Raw genomic sequence first — 23,446 nt, 5'->3', positions numbered from 1 at the left:
ACGTTACAAAACCAAATGTGATGTTATTTTTGCAGTAATGTATAACTAGGCTGGGACCATTAACTTGCTATGCTTGAGAAGACAGTTTCCAATTGTGTTGTGGATGGAATGTCTTGAGACGAAGGATTGATTAAACACTTTAAAAGAGCAGTGCATTGCCCAGGGTGTAACAGAACGACCCTTGCAAAGGGATATCGCCGGACCTCTGAAGAGCCTTTTTCTACGTGACATTTATTTGTATTCACACACTAGGGGCAACATTTCCCGCATGCCGTTTTGCAGAGCTGCAACCGCACCTATTTATTTGATTGTTCCAATTGAATGTGATGATGTGGTTATACACCACAGTGGGTGTGTAGTCAGCAGTTCTTTAAATGTTTTGCTAAGTTGACCAAATATAATTTTGTGTTTGAGGAAAGCTAAAATGTAGATATTACAAACGGTAAAATAAAAATCATCCAATGTATGTATGTTGGACTTTTTTTCCACACAATGTAGTCAACTGTGCCATTCGGACATCGACTTAATTCTACACAACATACTCTTTTGCAATATCTCTGAAACCTTGGGAAAACACAATTTGAATTTATTGCAATATTATGTTTGAGTTTGAAATGAATTGGCTGGATTTTACTAAATTGAATGCACGAAAGAGTGTATCTGATAATTTTCTTTTTTTTACCTTTAAAAATATTGTAAAGCGCATGCGCGAAATATCATGCTTTTTACATCCACAAATGTGAACTAAACGGTGGCGGCATTTCTTTCCCTAAGTGGCAGTGTCGAGCGTGTCGCAAGCAGTTAAGCAAGTTGATTGATTGTTTTGCTTTTACATTTTTGAGCAAATCTCTTTACCACACGTGACGATTAAAATGTGGCGAAACCTCAACAGTCTTGATTATTAGTGGTTGATTCCACTGCAGTGCTAAATTTAAATCGAGTCCTGGGGCGTTTCGTCATGTATTCCGCAGGAACACCCGAGTTCATGGCTCCAGAAATGTACGAGGAACATTACGACGAGGCCGTCGACGTGTACGCCTTTGGAATGTGCATGCTGGAAATGGCTACATCGGAATACCCGTACTCTGAGTGCCAAAACCCGGCGCAGATTTACCGTAAGGTCACTACGGTGAGTACTTCGATCTAGGTAAAAATATGTTTGTCGTTGCTCCAATTGCGGATAGACATCTGCGTTAACAGGGAATCGCCGCGGATACCTTGACACCTAATGGCAGCAGGATGTCACTTATAAGCTCCATGTCATGCCAGTTGGGAATTCTTTAAATTGTTCATTATGATAAAAAGAGGTATGGTTGAGGATAACTAAAATGTAATGATACATTTTGATTTAAAGCTTTCGTGACTGCAGTAATTCATATTCTTAGCTCTTTCGGTAAAGTCACGTTGAAGGGAAATAATAAAATATATACAAAACAATAAAAATCATCACACCTGATGACGACCGTTTGTGTTATGGTCGAAATGTCGTGAGAATTTTTATTGTTTTTTATATATATTTTTACATATATTTTATTGTTTCCCTTCAACGTGACTTTACCGAAAGAGCTAAGAGTATAATGATACATTTTATAACTTCTCGCCACGATGGCAAGATGTTATCTCCCTTGCCTGGTATGGAGGAGGTTGTGGGTTCGATCCCGACCCTGACACCTGTACGTTTTGAATTTGCATGTTCTCCCCGTTGTCGCATGGATTTTTCTCCAGGTTTTTCAGTCCACATTTAGAAACTTGTGTTTAGAGTATTTCGTTGCGATACATTTATACATGATAAGCCACGTCTTTGAGCTATCAATTGTTGCCAGGTCGTTTCTTAAAAAGAGCTAGATAGCTCAGTGGGCTTTACCTGGTAAAATAAAAAGTTTGTACTCTTTGGGTCTTTCCGTAAAGTCACGTAGATAGAAAAATAATATACTAAAATAAAATCTTGACGTTTCCATCGCAACGCAAGCAATCGTCTTCAGGTGAAAAAATACAGCAGGCGGATTGCTGAGGCAGGAAGAAATATAGCGAGAGAGCTACTGCAGCCATAGGTTGTAAAGGGTTGAGATGGGTACAACCCAAGGGTAAGTGGGCGGGGCTAGAGGTGGAATTTTCAAGTAAATGTAAGATCGCAGAGCTAGGAACACCTCGGCCATTGTATTGCTAGAGATTAGCATGTCAATCTGTTAATGTAACCCCACGGCTACGGTGCTGAAGAAGCCATTGTATTGCTCGAGGTTAGAGATTAGCATGTCAATGCGAGACGGCTCCCGCAGCAGCGGCTGTGTTAATGAGAGAGACATTCAGCCTATTAAACAACGAGCGCCACCGCCACATCGAGGAAAAGGGAGCAGCAGCTATGTTAGTGAGACATTTAGCCTGTTAATGTAAAGACATTTAACAATGTAATGTAACTCAGAGAGTCGGAAATAACTGCAGGTAGGATGGAAGCATCACAGCCAGTTATGACCTAAACTGGTTAATAACGTCCTTCCAATGATTGCTCAGTTTGTACCCATCTTCTCGGTTTAAATTGTATCTGTGTTTATGTGCCTGGATGGCTTCATGAACAAATCTTTGTTGATTGCCAGTGGGTTTGCATAGTACCTTCGTCTTGGGGAAATCAATTTCGTGTCTGCCCACAGCGTTAAAACAATGATCAGGCACGGCAGAGGTGTTGTTGGTCCTACCGTGTTTTGTGTTCACGAACATGGTCTGATACATGTCACTTAGTTTCCCCAATGTAACTACTGCCGCAGGCACAGCTTAGTTTAGTTTTGTTTAAACATGACTGGTGATTCATTTATTAGAAGCCACGCGTTTTTATTCCAGACAAATTAATCACATGGCTTCGAATTTACTTTCAATGTAATTATATCTCACTGAATATTGCCTGAGCAGAGTTATGCGTCATTTTATGCAAAACATACACAAACGTACACTTGACCACGTTTGTTTAAACGCTTGAAAAAAAACCAGCATGGTAACTCGCTTTCAAATTAAAGTGGCAGTGAGGAAATTGAAAATGTGTTCATCTTGTCAATACTGTCACAACAAATGGATTTTGTTCCATTTAGCCGCGAACTGAGCAAGATACAAAAAACAAACTGCCTTCTTTGGAAAAACGAAATCTTGTCTTCCAGGTTTATTGAAATTGCAGCAGAAAAAACACACAAACAATGCAATATGTATATAATTCTGTTTCATCTATGATTACCAATTGTTTTGATCCATGTAACCATCAGCGGTTTTTAAGGTCCAGGCTGGCATTGTTATAATTTTTTTTTACTTTCATTTACAAAAAAAGCACAAATCCGGTGGAAGTCCTTGATGGACAGTAAATCCAGTGTTTGAATTTGTGGAACATAAAGGTGAGTTGCCATGAATAATGAGTTTTGGCTGACTCGCCCACCAGGATTTAGCCTGGTTATGTTTTGAGACCATACACAGTAGTCAGCAGTTCTTGTAGTATACAAGAGGAATGCAGTGTTTATTGTGTTAAGACTGCTGTATTTACATTTCTAAATGTGTCGGTCCTTTAAATGTCAGATGAAACAGCCACTGTTTCATCATTCAAATCCTACATTATGTGAGCAACGTGAAATTTTTACTCTCTGTAAAATATCACAAGTAGTGTAACCCAGAACAGTGCATCAAAGATGGATCAAAAACTTGAAATTTAAAAATGCAACAAAAAAAAACTGAAGCGCAGAAAACGATTTGGCAGTGGCCTGTCTCAGCAGACACATTATTGCGTTGTTTTAACATTGATCCGCGAAGCGCATTGTTTCATGGGAACCGGTGGGATTTTGCTGAATGTGGGGGTTTTGTTGACTTACAAGAGCACGACAGGATTAATGTCTGCGCATTGTACAGTGGGGGAGTGAGTTTGGCGTGTGTAGGCCTTCCAAAACATGCTTTATCGAGACACATTTTGCTGAATTTGGGGTCTTTTTCATATATCTTAATATGCGTCGGCTCACTAATGATGGAACCCAGGACTTATGTGGCCACATTCGTTTTTAATTAAATGAGTGTTCTGTCCGCTAAATTTTCCTTGGCAATGTGATGAAGGACTGTGCCGAGTGGGGGCACTGCCTTAATCTTGTTTTATGTCCGGCATTAAGACTGCATGAGCACATTCGACATTACGTTATTGACTTCTTTCAAATATAATATTACGCGGGGAAGCCCCGTGGACATTTTCAATCGAGAAAACTACATTGTGAAGCACTTCACGTTGTATTACCACTGTGGTCAAGGCCTTATGCTGGTAGTTAAAATGCAGCTGGTTTAAGTTATTATTTCATTACGTTGGAATATCGATTTTGTCGCCGTATTTCATTGCGCAAGCCAAAATGTAAGCCCTCTATTTGGTTATTAAGCAATTTTATTGACTTAAAAACCAACATTAAAACCATAATGGCAAAACAATTTATTTGTGTTTAATGTTCGAGCTTTGTTTTTCTGAATTTTATTTACTTCCATACAAATTCTTTGGCCCAAACCATATGTTCTTACAGTTTGTGCACAGGACTGCTTGCAATGAAAGTATGATCTGTTGAGGAATGATTGCTATTAATTGTTTAAGAAAGCCCATGTGTGAGGCTGTGTATAAAACACTTCAACGTTGCCAGTGATTTATAGTTTTCCGAGCCAGTTCCCGTGAAAAATTAGTAAGCATATCTCTGCATATTTGTGTTATACTTGGAATAATTCGCACGTTGTGATGATATCAATTGGATAAAATAAATATATGTGAATGATATGTAAACAGACTGTTTTTAAAGAGATGAGTTCATTGCATTTTATCGACTCTTTTGAAAACTAGCATAATTAGACACACCTGTCAACCCCTTATCAGTGCTTACCTTATTACAGACCAATTCAGGCCTAATTGGTCTCCCCGTGCCCTGATAAATCTCAACGTTCATCCTCCAAAGTCCCATCACAAGGGAGAAATACAAACAAAATAGACAGTCACCACTACTATATTCACCACTAGTACACTCACCAATACATACTTGTTAACCCCCTATCAGTGCCCTACCTTATTACAGACCAATTTAGACCTTATTGCTCACCCCATACCCTTATGAATCTCAACGTTCATCCTCCAAAGTCCCATCACAAGGGAGAAATACGAACAAAATAGACAGTCACCACTACTATATTCACCACTAGTACACTCACCAATACATACTTGTTAACCCCCTATCAGTGCCCTACCTTATTACAGATCAATTTAGACCTTATTGCTCACCCCATACCCTTATGAATCTCAACGTGCATCCTACAAAGTCGCATCACAAGGGAGAAACACAAATAAATAGACAACATTTTTTTGCCCGTTTTGAAACGGCTGTACGTCGCATGCAGCTGAACTCAATTTTCCTGTACAAGAATATGGGTAAACCATATGGGTTGACAGATATGATTTGAACAACTATTCATTTATTGTTGGATTTTTCTTGGGAATCATAAAAATAACAATCCTTACCAGCTGTTTGTCACGAGAGTAGATTTGATCATGCTGATCAGTGCAGGTTGGTGATGTTATCTGTGGCTAGGAATCTAACTCTGGTTGCGAGATTCATGGGGTTAATAGTTTAGTACAATAAGCATTGCAAAACTACCCTTTCCCAATTAAGATCATGCGTTCATAAGTTTAAAAAAATGCGTTTTAAACGTAGTATTTTCATTGCATGCAATACAAGTTCTTGCTATGGGAAATATGGACTGTTTTATGCACCGTTAAAATGCATCTAAGATATTTAATTACAATGTGAAATACATTTGAATGTGCTTCATTGTAACGTGAATACAGTTAATGTACATTCAATGTAATTACTTTTTAAGTAGGCAGATAAATGTATGTATGTTTTACTTTCCACATTTGCTTGCACCTTCAATTTTAGAAAATTAAGCCCTGATATAAATAAACCGGTGACGCATACAGTGAACATTGAGTGTTGCACTTTAATTGCGTCTTTGTCTTGTATGCAGGGTGTGAAACCAGCAAGCTTCAACAAAGTTGCGATGCCAGAATTAAAGGAGATCATTGAAGGTTGCATCAGGACGAACAAAGATGAAAGGTAATTAGGCGGGGCAGAAAGCAGGTCAGGCACGTGTAACGACATGGCCTAATGAAATAAAAACAACATCCAGTAATTGCGGACATAAAGGGTGCTTCCTATTGACATAACACAAATGTTCTTAAGTATCCCAATGTCAGAACTTTAATGTGGTACGCAGGTGAGGTCGAGCACTTTAGAGGAAGTTGCCTTCCTAATCGGAATTGTAAATTATTTATTTTCACATCAAATTTAGCCCCCAGATGCTTGTGCCACATGGCTTTTGTTCATAACATGCAATAGGGTGTTTTGTATTGGTATCTTTGAGCAGGCGATGTAGGACGCTTGTGTAAATATATTCTTCCATTATACTCAGATGCAGCTTCAAACACTACTACCTAAAGTCAGTGGTTTATCGTTGCGCTCAGTAAATCTTTCACAGCTGTCTTCGACCTTCGCTTTATAACGTGGCAATATCCTGGCCCATTTGCGCACACATTCAGTGTGATGTTGTGAGCAGCCTGAATCGCTCTCCACCAACAACGCTTATCGCGGCTGAAATTGGTCGGCCGAGTTCTTGCGCGTCAAGCCTGCACTTGTGAAACTGTGCCACAAGGCTTTTCCACGGTGTGGCCTCTCCAAAAAAATAAAGTGTGATTAAAAGTGCAGCTCGGGCAATACTCGAGTTTAATCTTTGACCCATCGGGTGAGTTGTCCATTGATGCTGGCTTTGCACTGGATGTTGAAGTACATCCGTCAGATTATCCTGTTGACGCCCCCTACACTTTAGCACAACAACAAACGGTGCCCTTCTACGCCTATGATGTCAAACGCTCGAATTTGTCAACAAGTGACTGTAATTACTCCGTAAAGGTATTATCACTTTCGAAGAGTTTTAATTTAAACGGCAGTTTGAGCTGGCTTCATACAAATAGACCTGCCTATTCACTTTAACGTATGGGTTTCATGCCTCTAAAGTTTCACGTGTCTGCCATGGTTCTGTTGGCACACATTACGTTTAAATTTAAATGAGCCATAAATATTCGCCAGCGTCTTTAGTGCCATTTTTGTTCAAATGCTTATTTTATTTTTGAGTAAATAAAACAAATTGAATAAGAAACACACGTGTAGGATGGACAACAACATGCAAATTGTGTGTTGTTCTGAAAAATGAAAGTAAAAATTTCCTTGCTGTGGTTGTCACACCTGATGATGATTGCTTGTGTTGCAATCGAAACGTCGTGATTGATTGATATATTTTTATCTTTATTTATTATTTTTTTACCGACCTGACTTTACCAAAAGAACCAAAGAGTATGGATCCTTGCAGTCACGAAAACTTCAAATCTAGAATGAAAGGCACCGCAAAAAGAGGAAGACCTCACAGAGAATGGCCTGATGACATAAATGGATTGGTCCGCACAAAGATGTGGCACTACTTGAGCATATTGGCACAAAATAGATTAGCACGGTCCGCACATTCCAGTTGCACGGTTGGCTACGTATGTTGCGCAAGAAGTTATACATGCATGCAGAAGAAAATCGAAACAAATTACGAAATGTGCAATGGACACTTACGGGCTATGTGCCCATGGATCGTGATGATGATGGTGTATAAGGAACTTCTCGCCAACATTTTAAGGACGTAGTTCAAACTGGTGTTGTGAATTCTTGATCAGAATTTAGAAAGGGTTTTATTCGCCATGAAAGTTCGCACAGACAAGGAGTTTACTTTGGCAGGAAGGTGCATACATTCAACATGTAGTAATCTTAAATCTAAAATAAGTGGTATGCAAGTCTAACTATACTAACGGTACAAAGTCTAACTAACACTAAGGGGCTAAAGTATGTAAATTTTTGAATAAATAGTGAATATAAAGTAGCTATAAGATACAATCTAAAAAAAAAATACAAATAGGGTAACAGTGTAAATATGGCAAGGTGTCATTTTGTAGCTAAAATGTTAAAGTCAGTGTAAGCCCTTGGCCTTGTTGAAGAGGCCAGCAGCGGAGGGGAAGAAACTGTTTTTGTGGCGTGAGGTTTTGGTCCTGATGGACCGCAGCCTTCTGCCGGAGGGGAGTAGCTGGAACAGAGTGTCCAGGGTGGGAGGAATCGGCCACAATCTTCCTCGCTCGCCTCATGGTCCTCGAGGTGTGCAGGTCCTCGAGGGTTGGTAGACTGCAGGCAATCACCTTCTCAGCAGTGTGGATGATACGCTGCAGTCTGCTCTTGTCCTTGGCAGTGGCAGCAGCGTACCAGACGGTTATGGAGGAGGTGAGGATGGATTCAATGATTGCTGTATAGAAGTGCACCATCATCGTCTTTGGCAGGTTGAATTTCTTCAGCTGCCGTAGGAAGTCCATCCTCTGTTGAGCTCTCTTGGTGAGGGAGCTGATGTTTAGTTCCCACTTGAGGTCCCGGGAGAGAATAGTGCCCAGGAAGCGGAAGGACTCTACAGTTTTGACTGGGGAGTGGATGATGGCTTTGTGGAAAATTTGTGTAATGATTAATTCTAACTCTTGTCGTCACAGTTTATTATACTTTTGTGTGTTCCCAATTGAAAATAAGATTTATTTTATATAAATGCATTAAGTTTTGCATCTATTTCATGTGGTGACTTGCGGTCACATGGTTGTTATGTGATTTCAATGTATTCACTTGTTGACTTTAATTGCCAATGTTTGGGTTGTATGAGTCATGGGTGTGATTAAAATTCTACTACCAAGGTCTGGGTAATGTGTAATGAAACAAAGGACTTGGCAATGGGTTTTCTGAATCAAAATTGTATGTTTGGCATCATACAACGCTTATAAATACGTGAATAATAATATTTTTTTGGCATAACGCCAATACTAGTATGCTAACCTGAACTCGACCGGAGAAGATCGCTGCACGTGGAAAGGCAGTTTTTGATGGGATGGGAGCAACTTGAAGTTCCAGAAGCCCTGCCCTTGGCGAGCAAATCAATGCGCCGCTGGAATACGTAGCGTGAAGCAGCCATGTGAATGTCTCGCAGGTACTCCATTAAGGACCTGCTCAACCACGGGTTCTTTGCCGAGGACACTGGAGTCCGGGTGGAGCTGGCGGAGGAGGACGACGGTGAGAAGCCCGTCATTGGCCTGCGTCTCAGGGTCGAGGACCCGAAGAAGCTGAAGGGGAAGTACAAAGAAAACGAAGCCATCGAGTTCAGCTTTGAGCTCGACAAAGATGCTGCTGAAGAGGTAGCACAGGAAATGGTAAGAGGCCTGTGTGGCGACTGTGCTTTCCAATTCAGGATGAAAGTTGTTTCTGCGTTAGCTCTCTCTGCCCTTCCGTCTCTCGGTCCGCCCTGCCTGTAACAGGGGAGCCTGTTGAAAACCGGTCGAAGTGATAAAAGGGGTGGTCAACCCCGATCCATGCTTTTGCCTAACCTGTTTTCCTTTTAATTTGCCTTTCTTGTTGTACTTCAGTATGTGAGTCGGAGATCTGAACACGGCCAATAAGCAAAAAAAGTGTCACGTTTACAAAAGACAAATAATTCACTACTTTAGCCCACCAATGTGTTGAAGAGTGAATCCACATTTACAGTAGTGAATTATTTGTCTTTTGTCAACGTGACACTTTTTTTGCTGATTGGCCATGTCGGGTGGTGGAGGGTTACGACACATTTATAAATAAACGCGATCTAACCCAAAAACCTTTATTATGAATAATATTGGTCGCGAAAGCCTACATGTTAAACGGAGATCTGAACTTGAAATATAGCTTTTGGCAAGTCCCAAGTGGAGAATGCTAGGAATTGAATGTAAATATGGTGTGTAAGCTACTCGGAGGGTCAGAATAGAACATGACAAGAAAGTTGAAATGTTTGCATATGCTTCGAATGAATAAAACGCAACTTATTGGGAGAGAATGAGGAAGACATTGCAAGCAAAACTGAAACGTGGAAATGCAGACAATGCGAATGATACAGTACATTCAAGAAAGCACTTCAAAAATAGACAGTATAAATGAGAGAGGATGCAGGGTAATAGTGATGAGATAGATGGAATAACGAGACGGTGCAAAAGAGATGAAAAGTAATTTATTCTTCAAGTTGATGACCCCAAATCGTGACAATTTATCAGGTGGTGCTGAAGACGCTGTATGAATCCGTTACTTGCCTGCTGTAATGTGTTTTTGCATCCTAAGCAAAGAATGACAAATTATTTTTTTTATTTTCTTCCAACACACATTCCCGTCCTGTTTTTGTGCACAGGTGAAGTCTGGCATAGTCCACGAGAGTGACATCAAGGTCGTAGCCAAAGTCATCAGAGATCGCGTGGCGTTGATTAAAAACAAGCGTGAGCAGAACAAACAGGTAATGGATGGTTAATCATGCGAATGCGTAATGATTTCATTTGCTCCTCTTTGCTGCTGTTTGTGGACTTGCTCACGGGGAATTTTTTGACGTGGTAACGTGATTCCATCCCCTGACCTGCTGTGATGCATTGTTGTGGACGCTTTGTTGGCAAGCGCCGCAACGCTGTCAATAAACGTCAATGAAACTGCACACGATGATGACGGACTGTGAATGAAACGACGATTGTGCTGAAAATATATTATTGCTATTGGTTGCTGTGTCGTGATTGGTTCATGTAACCTGACGACGTTCAGCTCATTAACATCCATGTGCATAATCTAGCTCTTACGATAATTGCATTTTGTTAGCAGCCAGCGATAACTATAACTGATGGCATGCTGATTTGTGTCACAAGATTAATTTCACCCAGGAAAGGTTCACCGAGTCTTAACATATATTTTTCAAGACAGTCCTGCTTTGGGATGTTTGACCAATTCCATTAATGAGTGTTTGAGTGGGGAGGAAACGGGGGTGCCCTGGGACAACTCACTGCATCTTTGGGGTGATATGGGCGACTTCAATAGCCCATTGCTGTAGTGTCACCTCCTGGTCGCCTCGCACTCCAAGTCTAAGGACATCTTATAGTCCTGGGTGTGCTCCCATCCAAGTAATACCAAAGCTCAACTATTCTTTGCTTTTAGGGATCTGAAGAGGTCTTTTGCATTCTTGATGAGCTGGTCATATGGAACTGGTGATGTTAATGCCGCTGATGATAATAATAAATAATAATGCCATTTATAACGCGCGCAAATTTGCGGACGCAACGGTCGCATCTCAGAGACGCGGAGCCAAGCTCAGAGTCGCTCGAAAGCGTGGTTATAGAGGTGAGTTTTTAAGTGTCTCTTGAAGGAGGCGATTGAGGCGATGCTGCGAATGTGCAGAGGGATAGCGTTCCAGACTGTTGGGGCTGCCACCGAGAAGCGGCGCATAGACGTGACCATCCTGGATCTTGGTATCAAGAGGAGGTCGTGAGTCACGCTGCGCAGGCCTCTGCCGTGTGCTGAGCTGCAAGTCGTCAATAATGAAGAAATGCACGGCGGGCAGGCAGATGTGAAGGCACGGTGGCAGAGGCAGGCGATCTTGTATGTGACCCTGCTGGCGATGGGTAGCCAGTTGAGGGCACGGAGACAGGCCAAGTGAGTCGAGACGGGAATGAGGGCGGCCAATGACGACGCGTGCCAGGTTGTTTTGTCGTCTTTGAAGTTTTTTTAGGTTGCCAGTGGAGGTCCGGACTAGGACAGAGTTGCAGTTGTCAAGGCGAGACCCAACTATGCAACATGCCAATCAATGTGTTGGCAATTTCAGTGGAGATGAGAGGACGTAGGTGTCTGAGAGCTGGTGATGCTCATGATGCTGATCATGCCTTTGATGACGATGATGCTCATGATGCTCTTGATGCTGACCATATGATGGGGATGCAGGTCATTGAAGAACAGGACAAAGGTGGTGGGGTGGCAGAGGAAGATGCCATGCGGTCTGGCCTCCACGCTCAGACCATGGCAGGTCCCCCAGCTGCCGAGCTACTGCTGCCCATGTCCCAGCTACCCATGGGGCAGTGCTTGCTTGGCGAGCCGACAGAAGGTTGGTTTACTGAGTCCCTACTTAGCGCAAGCCACTGGTGCTGTTTCCTATTAAATAACGATGGTCATTTTTTTTAATTTGTTGCCAATTGCTTTTGGAGTACTGTGCATTGTCGATCCGGAATGTTTGACCTCTGCAACATAACAAATGCATGCAAAACCAAAAAGTTAAATATTGACAAGCAAAATTTAAACTACAGTTGACAAAAATACAAATAATGTTTTTGAGAAAAGCATTTTTTCCTGTTTTTTAGGAATGTAATTATTCATCAAGAAAAATATATTCTTACATGCACAATACATGCATGTATGTTGAACTTCTTTCAGCCAACTGTGCTAATTGAAGGTGCATCAAAAAATGTATGCAAATTTTAATTATTTCTAATTCGTGCACATATGCAATTGTAACCTTAACACAATTGGAACAAGTGAGTCGCTATAAATGTGACAGCATATCAGGCAGACGATACAAATGAGGCAATAATTCTTGAATCTGTGAGCCCAAATTTTGACGACACATTGCAGTGGGTGCTGAATCGTTTTCATGCCTGCTAAGTATACTTAGGTACACCAGCAACACCATAACATATTCTTGTGGCAAATTTAATATATTTTGAAGTATTGGATCAGCTGTTAGTTTATCATATTAAATCCATATTAAATGCTGATAAAATGTAAGTGACCTTGTTCGTATGCTTCTCTCGCCAGCGCCAGTCCATGCGGACACTGGGCTGCTACTGGACTCGCAGAGTGCACACCTCAACATGCCCCTGCCTCCGCTACAGGAGCTGTACAGTCAACCTCTGCTAGACCAGCCACTGCCCCCCCATCAGCAACACTGCCCGGCCGGCAACACCACACAGTCGGTACCAATGCAGCAGGTTCAGATGTCTGCCTATGCGTCTGTGCCGGCACCGTGTGCCCTTTTGACCGCATCGGTGCAGCAGGCGGCCCAAGTGCCGTTGGACGGCGTGCAGACGTTGCAGCAGTGCACAACCGGCACTCTGCAGCAGACGTGTCCGGTGGGACTTTTGGAACTCGCGCAGTGTTCGGGGGTGCAGGCTCAATTTTCTGTCGTGCAGCTGCAGCAGCAGCCAGTCGACGCTGCTCTGCAGCAGCCTGCGCAGCAGCAGAATGTCATGGCCGATGGCCTGCCTCCGCCGGTGAACCTACAGCATCCGGGTCCAGCTCTGTCGCAGTTGGAAACTGCTCAGCCACCGACGCAACAAGGTGGAGTGCCATCATGCACTCGGGGGGTGGTGCCAGACGTGCATGCCACTTCTTACCCGCCACAAGTTCAAGCACACCAGCATTTTACTGGGGGCATACAGCAGCAACAGCCGAACGTGATGGCATTTGCACAGCCCCAGGCGCATCAGCCGCTGCAGGAACTTTCTGGACATTTTTCAGAGCTTGGTTTAGAGATGGCAGCACAAATGCACATCCAGCCGCAAGCACAGTCGTACGCAGAGCAGGTTTTGGCACCACCTGTCGAAACGCAAGAATTTTTGAAGCCCCAGATCTCAATAGAGGCCTTTCAAACGGCTGTGGAGCAGGGGTCGGTGGAGGTTGTGCACACACAGATGGCACCGCAGCAGCAACACTACAGCATTGGTGTCGTTCAGCCATCGCCGCTGCTGCTTCAGAGGCCAAGCCTTGCAGAAGCTGCCCTGCAGATGCAACTGGAGACCTTACAGCAGACTCAGCAGCAACAGCAGCATGCGGGAATCATCGAGACTGGGCAGCAGCACCCACCACCGCAGCAGCAGCAACAACCACAGCAGCAGCAACAACCACAGCAGCAGCAGCAGCAGCTATACCTGCAACAGCAGCAGCAGCTTCCACAGCCACTGCAGCAGCTTCAACAGCCATTGCAGCAACTGTTGCAGCCACAGCAGCAGATGTATCAGCCACAGCAACAGGAGTTACAACAAGCACACCAACCTCAGCAGCAGCCACAGCAGCAACTTCAGCAGCCCCAGCAGCAGCTTCAGCAACCACAGCAGCCCCAGCAGCAGCTTCAGCAACTTCAGCAGCCCCAGCAGCAGCTTCAGCAACCACAGCACCAGGAGCTGCAACAAGCACACCAGCCTCAGCAGCAGTTAATGCAGCAACAGCAGCAACCACAGCAACTTCAACAGCCACAACAGCAGGAGATACAGCAAGCACACCAGCTACAGCAGCAGCTAATACAGCAACAGCAGCCACCACAGCAGCTTCAGCAGCCACAACAGCAGGAGCTACAACAGTCACACCAGCCTCAGCAGCAGCTAATACAGCAACAGCAGCCACCACAGCAACTTCAACAGCCACAACAGCAGGAGATACAGCAAGCACACCAGCTACAGCAGCAGCTAATACAGCAACAGCAGCCACCACAGCAACTTCAGCAGCCACAACAGCAGGAGCTACAACAGTCACACCAGCCTCAGCAGCAGCTAATGCAGCAACAGAAGCCACAGCAGCAACAGGAGCTACAACAAGCACAGCAGCAACAGCTGCAGCAGCTAATACAGCAACAGCAGCAGCCACAGCAGCCACATCAGCAGGAGATACAGCAAGCACACCAGCCACAGCAACAGCTGCAACAGCAGCTAATACAGCACCAGCAGCCACAGCAACAGGAGCTACAACAGGCACAGCAGCCTCAACACCAGCTGCAGCAGCAGCAACTTCAGCAGCCACAGCTTCAACAGCTTCAACAAGCACAGCAACAGCAGCTACAACAGCAACAACAGCCACAGCAACAGCAGCAACTTCAACAGCCACATCAGCAGCAACAACAACAGCCACATCAAGAACCACAGCAGCAGCTGCAGCAGCAACAACCACAGCAGCAACTACAACAGCAGCCATCCCAGCCACAGTCGCTACAGCAGCCACTTCTTCTGCAGCAGCAACAGCCACTCCAACAGCACCTGCAACAGCCACAGCAGACGCAGCAACAACAGCAAACACCACAGTCACAACAGCTGCAGCAACAGCCAGTGCAGCAGGAGCTACAACACCTGGTACAACAGCAAGTGCAAGAGCTACAGCAGTATACACAGCAGCCATCGCAGCAACTAAATCAGCAGTTGCAGCAGCAACCACATCAACTTCAGCAACAGCCCTTACAGCCAACACAGCAGCAGCAACAGCAGTTACAGTTACAACAGCAGCCACCACAACATTCACAACAGCCACAGCAGCAGCAACTGCCTGAGCCACAGTCTCTACAACTGCTACAGCAGCAGCAACAACAACAACTGCAGCCTGTACAGCAGATGCAGCACTTGCCACAGCATTTAACACAACAGCCGCATCCGCTCCAACAGCAGCCACACCTTAATATCCAGCAGCCGCCACAACAGCTGCACCAACAGCCGTTGGAACAGTCACAAACATTACAGCTGCCTCAGCAAGCACAACAACAGCTACAACAGCAGCCAATGCAACAGCCACAACAACATCAGCAGCAGCTGCAACAACAATCAATACAGCAAGCCTCACAGCAACATATTCCTGAACTGCCACAGCAACAGCTTCAGCAGTTGTTACAGCAGCCACAGATTCAACAGGCTCCATCGCAGCAGCAGCTGTTACAACAACCACCACATCAATTACAACAGCAGCCACAGCAGCAGCTGCAACAGCCACCACAGCAACTACAACAGCCCACGCAGCTGCAACAGCCACCACAGCAACTGCAGCAGGCACCACAGCAGCAGCTAATACAACAGCCACCGCAGCAATTACAACAGCAGCCACAGCAGCAGCTAATACAACAGCCACCACAGCAATTACAACAGCAGCCACAGCAGCAGCTGCAACAGCCGCCACAGCAACTACAACAGCCAACGCAGCTGCAACAGCAACCACAGCAACTGCAACAACCACCACAGCAGCAGCTAATACAACAGCCACCGCAGCAATTACAACAGCAGCCACAGCAGCAGCTGCAACAGCCGCCACAGCAGCAGCTGCAACAGCCACCACAGCAGCAGCTGCAACAGCCACCACAGCAACTACAACAGCCAACGCAGCTGAAACAGCCACCACAGCAGCAGCTGCAACAGCCACCACAGCAGCAGCTGCAACAGCCACCACAGCACTTACAACAGCCACCACAGCAATTGCAACAGCCACCACAGCAATTGCAACAGCCACCACAGCAATTGCAACAGCCACCACAGCAACTGCAACAGCAGCCACAGCAGCAGCTGCAACAGCCACCACAGCAACTGCAACAGCAGCTACAACAGCCACCACAGCAACTAACACAGCAGCTACAACAGCTGCCACAGCAGCTACAACAGCAGCCACAGCAGCAGCTGCAAGAACAGCCTCCGCAACAACAGCAATTAATGCAACAGCCACAACAACCTCAACAGCAGCTGCAACAATTGGTAATACAGCAGGCCCAGCAGCTACATATTCCTGAACATGTACAGCAGCAACAGCAGTTGATACAACAGCCACAGCAACAGCAGTTATTGCAACAGAAACAGCAGCCACAACAGCCACAGCTGCAACATCAATCACTACAGCAGCCACAGCTGCTTCAACAGCTTCAACACCAGGCACAACAGCTGCAGCCTCCGCTACAGCAACAGTCTCCGCACCCGCAGCCTGTGTGCATTCCATCGGAGCAGGCGGGAAGTCTTGATCTTGGAAACCTGCAACAGCACCCAGCACATGCCTTCATTCATCAGCAAGCGGTGAGTGGCCTGTCCCTTAGAGCACAACGGAGTTTTGAATTTTTTAAATGTGTAAACGTGACTGCATCTCACGGCGCTGAACAACAGGGGGATATTTGCCTGTTGAGTTCACGTGAGCAAGGATAATTTTTGTTTTCTTTTTATGCACGTATGTTGAACTTCTTTCCCACCGTACGTAGTCAACTGTGCTAATCAGAGGTGCGGGGGGGGGAAGGACAACAAACTAAACACAAAAAGCAGTTGTTAAAAAAAACGAGTGTTCAATCTAGATTTAAAAGTACATAGCTCCAGTGGCTTTCTAATATGGGAAGGAAGAGCATTCCAGAGGGCCACAGAAGCGCATCTGAAAGCGTGCGATGTAGTGACCCTCTCTGTTCGATTGTTAGCCAAAAGTCATTGCTGCAAGGAGGACCGGAGTGCACGTGCTGTTTTATGCTCCTTGACGATATCGGCAAGGTTTTGTGGTTCATTTGTGGCAAGCACTTTTAAGGGGGAGCATCGTAGGTGGGAAGGATTATTTCAGACGGTGCCCCGAAGGTGGGAGTTTTCTTATATATGAAAGTGTTCGCGCGCGCGCGTGCGGGGGATTTGGCTAACGGACGGTGGGGTTTTGGTACAAAAAAATTTGCCGGGTGGCACACCCCAAGCCCCGCGGTGGGAATAGGCTATTCCGTTTTCCCATCCGTCAACATAAAATTAGTTTAATTAGCGATCTAGTGCCATTCTTATTTTAATTATTTACTTATTGCGCGAGCTCGACCGTACCAACTGACGACAATTGCGTGGGGGGAGGGGAGGCGGACCATGCCACGTGATGCGCGTTCGGTCGACCTCACGGCCACACCACGGCACTCTGTCACGTGAGTACTCTGTGCTATAGAGTCACTAAATATCTACTGCTATAGAGTCACTATTAATACTGCTATAGAGTCAGCATCTACTACTGTAGAGTCACTATTAACACTGCTATAGTCAGCATGGACTACTGTAGAGTCACTATTAATACTGCTATAGTCAGCATGGACTACTGTAGAGTCGATATCTACTGCTATAGAGTCAGCATGTACTGCTGTAGAGTCACTTAATACTGCAATAGTCATAATGGACTACTGTAGAGTCACTATTAACACTGCTATAGAGTCAGCATGTACTACTGTAGAGTCACTATTTATACTGCTATACAGTCAGCATGTACTACTGTAGAGTCACTATTAATACTGCTATAGAGTCAGCATGTACTACTGTAGAGTCACTATTTATACTGCTATAGAGTCAGCATCTACTACTGTAGAGTCACTATTTATACTGCTATATAGTCAGCATGTACTGCTGTAGAGTCACTATACATACTGCTATAGAGTCAGCATGTACTGCTGTAGAGTCACTATTAATACTGATATAGAGTCAGCATGTACTACTGTAGAGTCACCATAAATACTGCTATAGAGTCAGCATGTACTACTGTAGAGTCACTATTAATACTGCTATACAGTCAGCATGTATTACTGTAGAGTCACTATAAATACTGCTATAGAGTCAGCATGTACTACTGTAGAGTCACTATTAATACTGCTATAGTCAGCATGGACTACTGTAGAGTCGATATCTACTGCTATAGAGTCAGCATGTACTGCTGTAGAGTCGATATCTACTGCTATATGGAGTCAGCATGTGCTACTGTAGAGTCACTACATATACTGCTATAGAGTCAGCATGTACTACTGCACAGTCGATATCTACTGCTATAGAGTCACCATGTACTACTCTACTCGTAGCAGGTACCACCACTGTCGCTTGCCCTGCTGTAATCATACATAGCAGCTTACACCACAGTATGCATGCACTGCTGCAGGGAAAGCAGGTACCACCACTGTATGCACTGCTGTAATCATACCAGCTACCAGCACATTCAGTATGCACTGCTGTTGTTAAACCATGTACCACCACAGTATGCACTGCTGTTATCATAGCAGCTACCACCACTGTCATTATGCACTGCCTTTGTGATAGCAGGTTACACCACAGTCACTAGCCACTGCTGTAATGATACCACAAACCATCACAGTCGGTTTGCACTGCTGTAGTTCAAGCAGGTACCACCACAGTCGGCCGTGTGCACTGCTGTAGTGAAAGAGTTCAATTTCCGTTCACAGCCAATATCGGTGACAAATATCTGAATCGGTTCTTGGGCCTCCCCTTAGGTCAACTCAGCCTTAAATGAGTGCCACGGCCGGACGTGGTGTTGGTCAACTCGTGTGCCATGCCGGCCTTCATCAGGGATCTTTGTCTTTGGGGTGCGACTTACTTTCCGGATCCTCTTATCATCCACAGGATATTGTAGTTGTGTGGATGTGCAGAGGAAAGTATTTCTACATTATTTGGCTGCTGTACATTTCAATGTGATAAACCACTTTGTTGAGCTGTCATTTTTGACCTGGTCGCTTCTGGAAGAAAAACACAATAGCTCAGTGGGCTTTACCTGGTAACATAAAAATAGTTTTAGTTTAGTTACTTTTAGTGATTTTCTTACCTTTCCTATAACTTGAACTCCTGTCGCTTTTTTGTATTGTAACGTTCTGAGAAAAGAGCCTCATAGCTCGTCAGATTTATCCAGGATAAATAAAGGTTATTATCCTGAACTACTCGTTCCCTTAACATTTGGATGAATTCTCACAATATGGTGTCACCATTCGATGAAACAGTTTTGTATTAACTTGCTCTGAGTGTAAACCAGGTTGGAGCCGACTGAGACGGGTTCTGTAACAGACGTGTTTGGATTGCAACATGATTTGAGCAAGTGTGCTAAGGGCTATACGGCCTGCACAGTAGCCTAATGAGCGTGGCATTAAGCACATTTCAGGCATATCACATGCTATAACTAGGTTTAACCTTAAGTGACCTTATGTAAGGGCTGTGTGTACCCATAATGTCTTGACCTAACCCGACACTGTAAGATTACAGGACTGGAATGTATATTTGCAGTGTATGAAACTATATATTTTTTGTGCCGGGTTGATTAGAGGTAGGCGTCAAAAGAACTTTTAATCATTATTATTTGGAACGTACGTCACAAAAATCGCAGCCCTTTTTTTTCTATGCTTTTTATGGCTCCATGCCCAGTTGTGGAAACTCCACATTACTATGACAGAGAACATTCATAAGATAACCAGCACGGTTGAACAGAGATAATTAATGTTTAAATAAAATGAATGGAGTAGATATTGGTATTGACTTTGTTTGCTCTCGCATGCGAGTCATAGCTGCATAATTTTGCCTTCGTTTGCACTCATCTATATGCACTGACCTTTTTTTCCATAAACTATTTATAAATTATAATTAGGCCCCGCTTCCCTGACGCTGAAATGTCGGTTTAAAATTGTGCATCAATTCATCGATGAATATTGATTCTCAATCTCAAGATACGTATAGCGAATCACATGTTTAAGAATATTTTGTTTTTAGATGAACATATGTGGTGTGTTATTGGTTCTCTTCACCCCTGCAGCCACTGCTACTATATACACAACGAAAAGTATAAAATAGTCCTTGGCTCTGTGAATCAAATAATGACTCTGCATCCTGACAATGCGTTGAAGTGCTGACAGGGTGAATAACTTCACCCCTGCTCTGAAATGGGTTGAATCATTCGTTTTACTGTCTGGCCTGTTCGGTCAGAAATTTACTTTGTACTCTGTAATTCAATCGCAATGTTGACCATAAATATGTTTCAATGCTTGAGAGCTTCTGCAGAAAGTATTCCATTAAAAAACGGGGTTTATATATATATATTTTTTACACAGTAAATGTGAAACAACGTAATCGCTGCTTAAATTGTCGAGTTGGGCCGAGGCTTGGCAACGGCTTGCCATGACTGTCATTTTTTAGTCAATGAATGGGGGTACTGTGACCCGACTGGCATTTTACGCGAACGCACGCAATGTTATCTGTGCCTCGGCAAGTGATTGAAGGTTATATAGGCGCATTGAGAAAAAAAAAAAGCCGTTGCCTGGACACGAGAGCAAGTCGAATGTTGCGTTGCCATAGAGAAATGGCCATGTGCGCACAATGGCACGGATGACATCTCCGATACAGCGCCTTCGATGTGAAGCTCTGATGCAAATGTAATTTGCAGTGAAATACGGCCAAGAGTCATGGCTTGCTTTTCATTTGGACCTCTGTTACAAAAGTGAGTTGAAGGGGGGGGGTGAACAACGTCTGGGGATGAGGGTAAGGGGAGACCCTGGGGAGTTCAAGTTTTATAGGTCACAGCCGTGCCTTTAAAGACTACACCCACTTTGTGTGCGCTTTTAAGGCCTGCTGATCTAGAACAGATGGGTCTGCTTTGTGTTATTACGTGGCGGAAATCCGCGTCAGCCCCCAAAGAGCAGATGCATGGTAATTTGTAAAGCCCTCTGTGGTCGGCTCGCGTCTTTTCCACGTTTTTTTAATGCCCGCGGCCATTCACGCACACCACTGGGCGCACATTTATGTGCTGTCACCGCTCTATTCACGTGATTTCTCCCCCAATTTTGTGGCACGTCACGAGATGGGGTTTCGATTAATATATCTTGCAAAGTAGTGCGTTACCCTTGTCAGTGAGAGGAACAGCCCCAACGCTATCTCTGAGATGACTTCCGTTGACTTCTGGTCCACACAGAGGGTGGAACTTTTTCCCACTTGTCCTGTCGAACGAGAGTAATGTCTGTTCCGTAACAGCCAGACCAACGCTTGTAATCCTCACACCTGGAGTTTAGCCAAATGAAATGCAGAACCACATTCGGTGTGCTGATTTTGTTTCTTACATTAATTGGTGACCAGACTGAGACTTAGCAACTCGCTAAACTTGGGAACCCCGTTTTAATCGCAGGCGTACGCCTAGGATTCAAACGGAGACTCTCATCGGTGCAAGATAATTCCTACGACCTCTGAGCAACCTCCACATGGTGTTAAATTCTAAGGAACTTTTCCCACAGTGGCCACAGTTATGTTGGCATGAATGGTTGCCCACATTGATGTAAAACAAACATTTTGTATTCATCTGTGTGTTAAGTATAATTATTTTTTTTGACGATTGTACGTTTCTACAAGCGGCCAAGGCCGGTTTGCGATGTGACGGCAAAGGTCGTGACTGCACTTCAGAAAGGGATTTTGGACGCCAAGAATAGTGTCGTCTGTGCATTGCAGTTGTCAAAACTCAGCACATATGTGCGTAACTTAATACTGCAGTCCTGAACTTTCCCACCATGGAAGGTTCTTTTTTGTATAGATTACAATATAAATGTTAAAAAAAATTTTTTAATGTGGTTAACATTTTCTTGACTTTTGTTGTTGGCAACTTTGGAGAGAACTTTCATAGCATTTAGTGTTCAATCTTGACTTAAAGCTTTCGCGACTGCAGGAATTCATGCTCTTTGGGTCTTTCGGTAAAGTCACGTAGATAAAAAAAAAGAAAATCACGACGTTTTGATTTACAGCACAAGCAACCGTCTTCAGGTGAGAGAGTATCAGTGTTCTCGTGTATTCGTCGGTTTTTACATTTGCCCCCGCTTATTTTCAAATTGTGTTTTCCGCATGACGTCATGAGATGATTTTTGCATTTTTAACTCTTGCAAGCTAGCAGGTGTGTCACCAACCGTGTGTCGGGAAAAGTCCTTAGAGGTTAATGTCGCAGAACTACTTATCAAGTTCATCTTCTTTGGTTCTTTCGGTAAAGTCACCACATAGAATGAGAATCAAATAATAAATTTATCAAATAAAATAACACAATAATATTCTCACGACGTTTCGGCCACAACACAAGCGGCCTTCATGAAGGCCGTCGTGAGAATATTATTGCGTTATTTTATTTTATCAATTTATTATTTTTTTCCCATTCTACGTGGTGACTTTACCGATAGAACCAAAGAAGATGAATCCTTGCGGTCACGAAAGCTTTAAATCGAAATTTTACTTATCAAGTTACTTTAATAAACCTCATGCCAAGTTAAGCAAAAAGCCAAATGTAATATTCCGATGCGGTTTTTTTTTGCACTGAGATCTTCAACTTGCGACACTCGAACCGCACCTCTCATTAGCGTGGTGTGGCTACGTACGGCGCTAACGAAGTCCAACATAAATGCATACATACGGACCTGGTCTAATCACGTAAGGCTTAAACCAGGATCCAAACCAAGGTGCTGGCTCATTGCTCTGTGCCCCCCAGAATCTGTCATTTGCGCCGCTTGACCAAGAATGTTATACGATATTGCTTAGTTGAGTCCTCTGGGTCGTGATTTACAAATGTTGTGTCCATAGTTTAAGAATTATTTACATCTAACTCAAGTAGAGGAGGGGAGCGGTGGTCCACTGGTTAGCGTGCACTGCACTATGGACCCCTGAGTTTGATTCTGGCTCAAGGCTAACATCAGTGGCGAGTGAAATCTGAATGGATCCTGCATCCTTAACCAGCCCGCATTGAGCCATATTGTGAAATATTTTGTTTGAAAAAATCCTCTTTCTACCACGATGTGTGCAGAACTTCATCTAACAGTGGATTGACAAAAGTGCTGATTTATTATCTCAGTCGAGAGACTCGTGTTCGTGAATGACAGCATGTCTTATATGTTTTGGCAGAGGAAGGGTTCGAATTTAGCGTCACTAATATTGTAACCAGCGTATGGAAGCATGTAGCTGGATATAGCTGCATGCAAGCCCCATGCATTGTGGCACAAT

The 23,446-nt window shown here is 44.0% G+C and overlaps 1 protein-coding gene across 9 annotated transcripts in view; it reads left to right on the top strand.

Moving 5' to 3' along the window:
• LOC116951137 (uncharacterized) overlaps positions 1 to 23,446 on the top strand; it is an 85,280-nt gene that overhangs the window by 21,969 nt on the left and 39,865 nt on the right. For all 9 annotated transcript variants that reach the window (XM_076073522.1, XM_076073518.1, XM_076073516.1 and 6 more), the window contains exons 5-10: positions 972 to 1,129; positions 6,007 to 6,095; positions 9,091 to 9,310; positions 10,312 to 10,413; positions 11,877 to 12,036; positions 12,744 to 16,735. In XM_076073522.1, coding sequence (XP_075929637.1) covers positions 972 to 1,129; positions 6,007 to 6,095; positions 9,091 to 9,310; positions 10,312 to 10,413; positions 11,877 to 12,036; positions 12,744 to 16,735 — 4,721 coding nt within the window. The remainder of the gene's footprint in view (positions 1 to 971; positions 1,130 to 6,006; positions 6,096 to 9,090; positions 9,311 to 10,311; positions 10,414 to 11,876; positions 12,037 to 12,743; positions 16,736 to 23,446) is intronic.

This window comes from Petromyzon marinus, chromosome 42 (genome assembly GCF_048934315.1).
Source record: "Petromyzon marinus isolate PM22_M1 ecotype Great Lakes invasive population chromosome 42, UKy_Petmar_22M1.pri1.0, whole genome shotgun sequence".
In the NCBI taxonomy this organism is placed as follows: Eukaryota; Metazoa; Chordata; class Hyperoartia; order Petromyzontiformes; family Petromyzontidae; genus Petromyzon; species Petromyzon marinus.
Note: the sequence above shows the minus strand (reverse complement) of the source record. Positions and strands in the feature narration are given on the sequence as shown.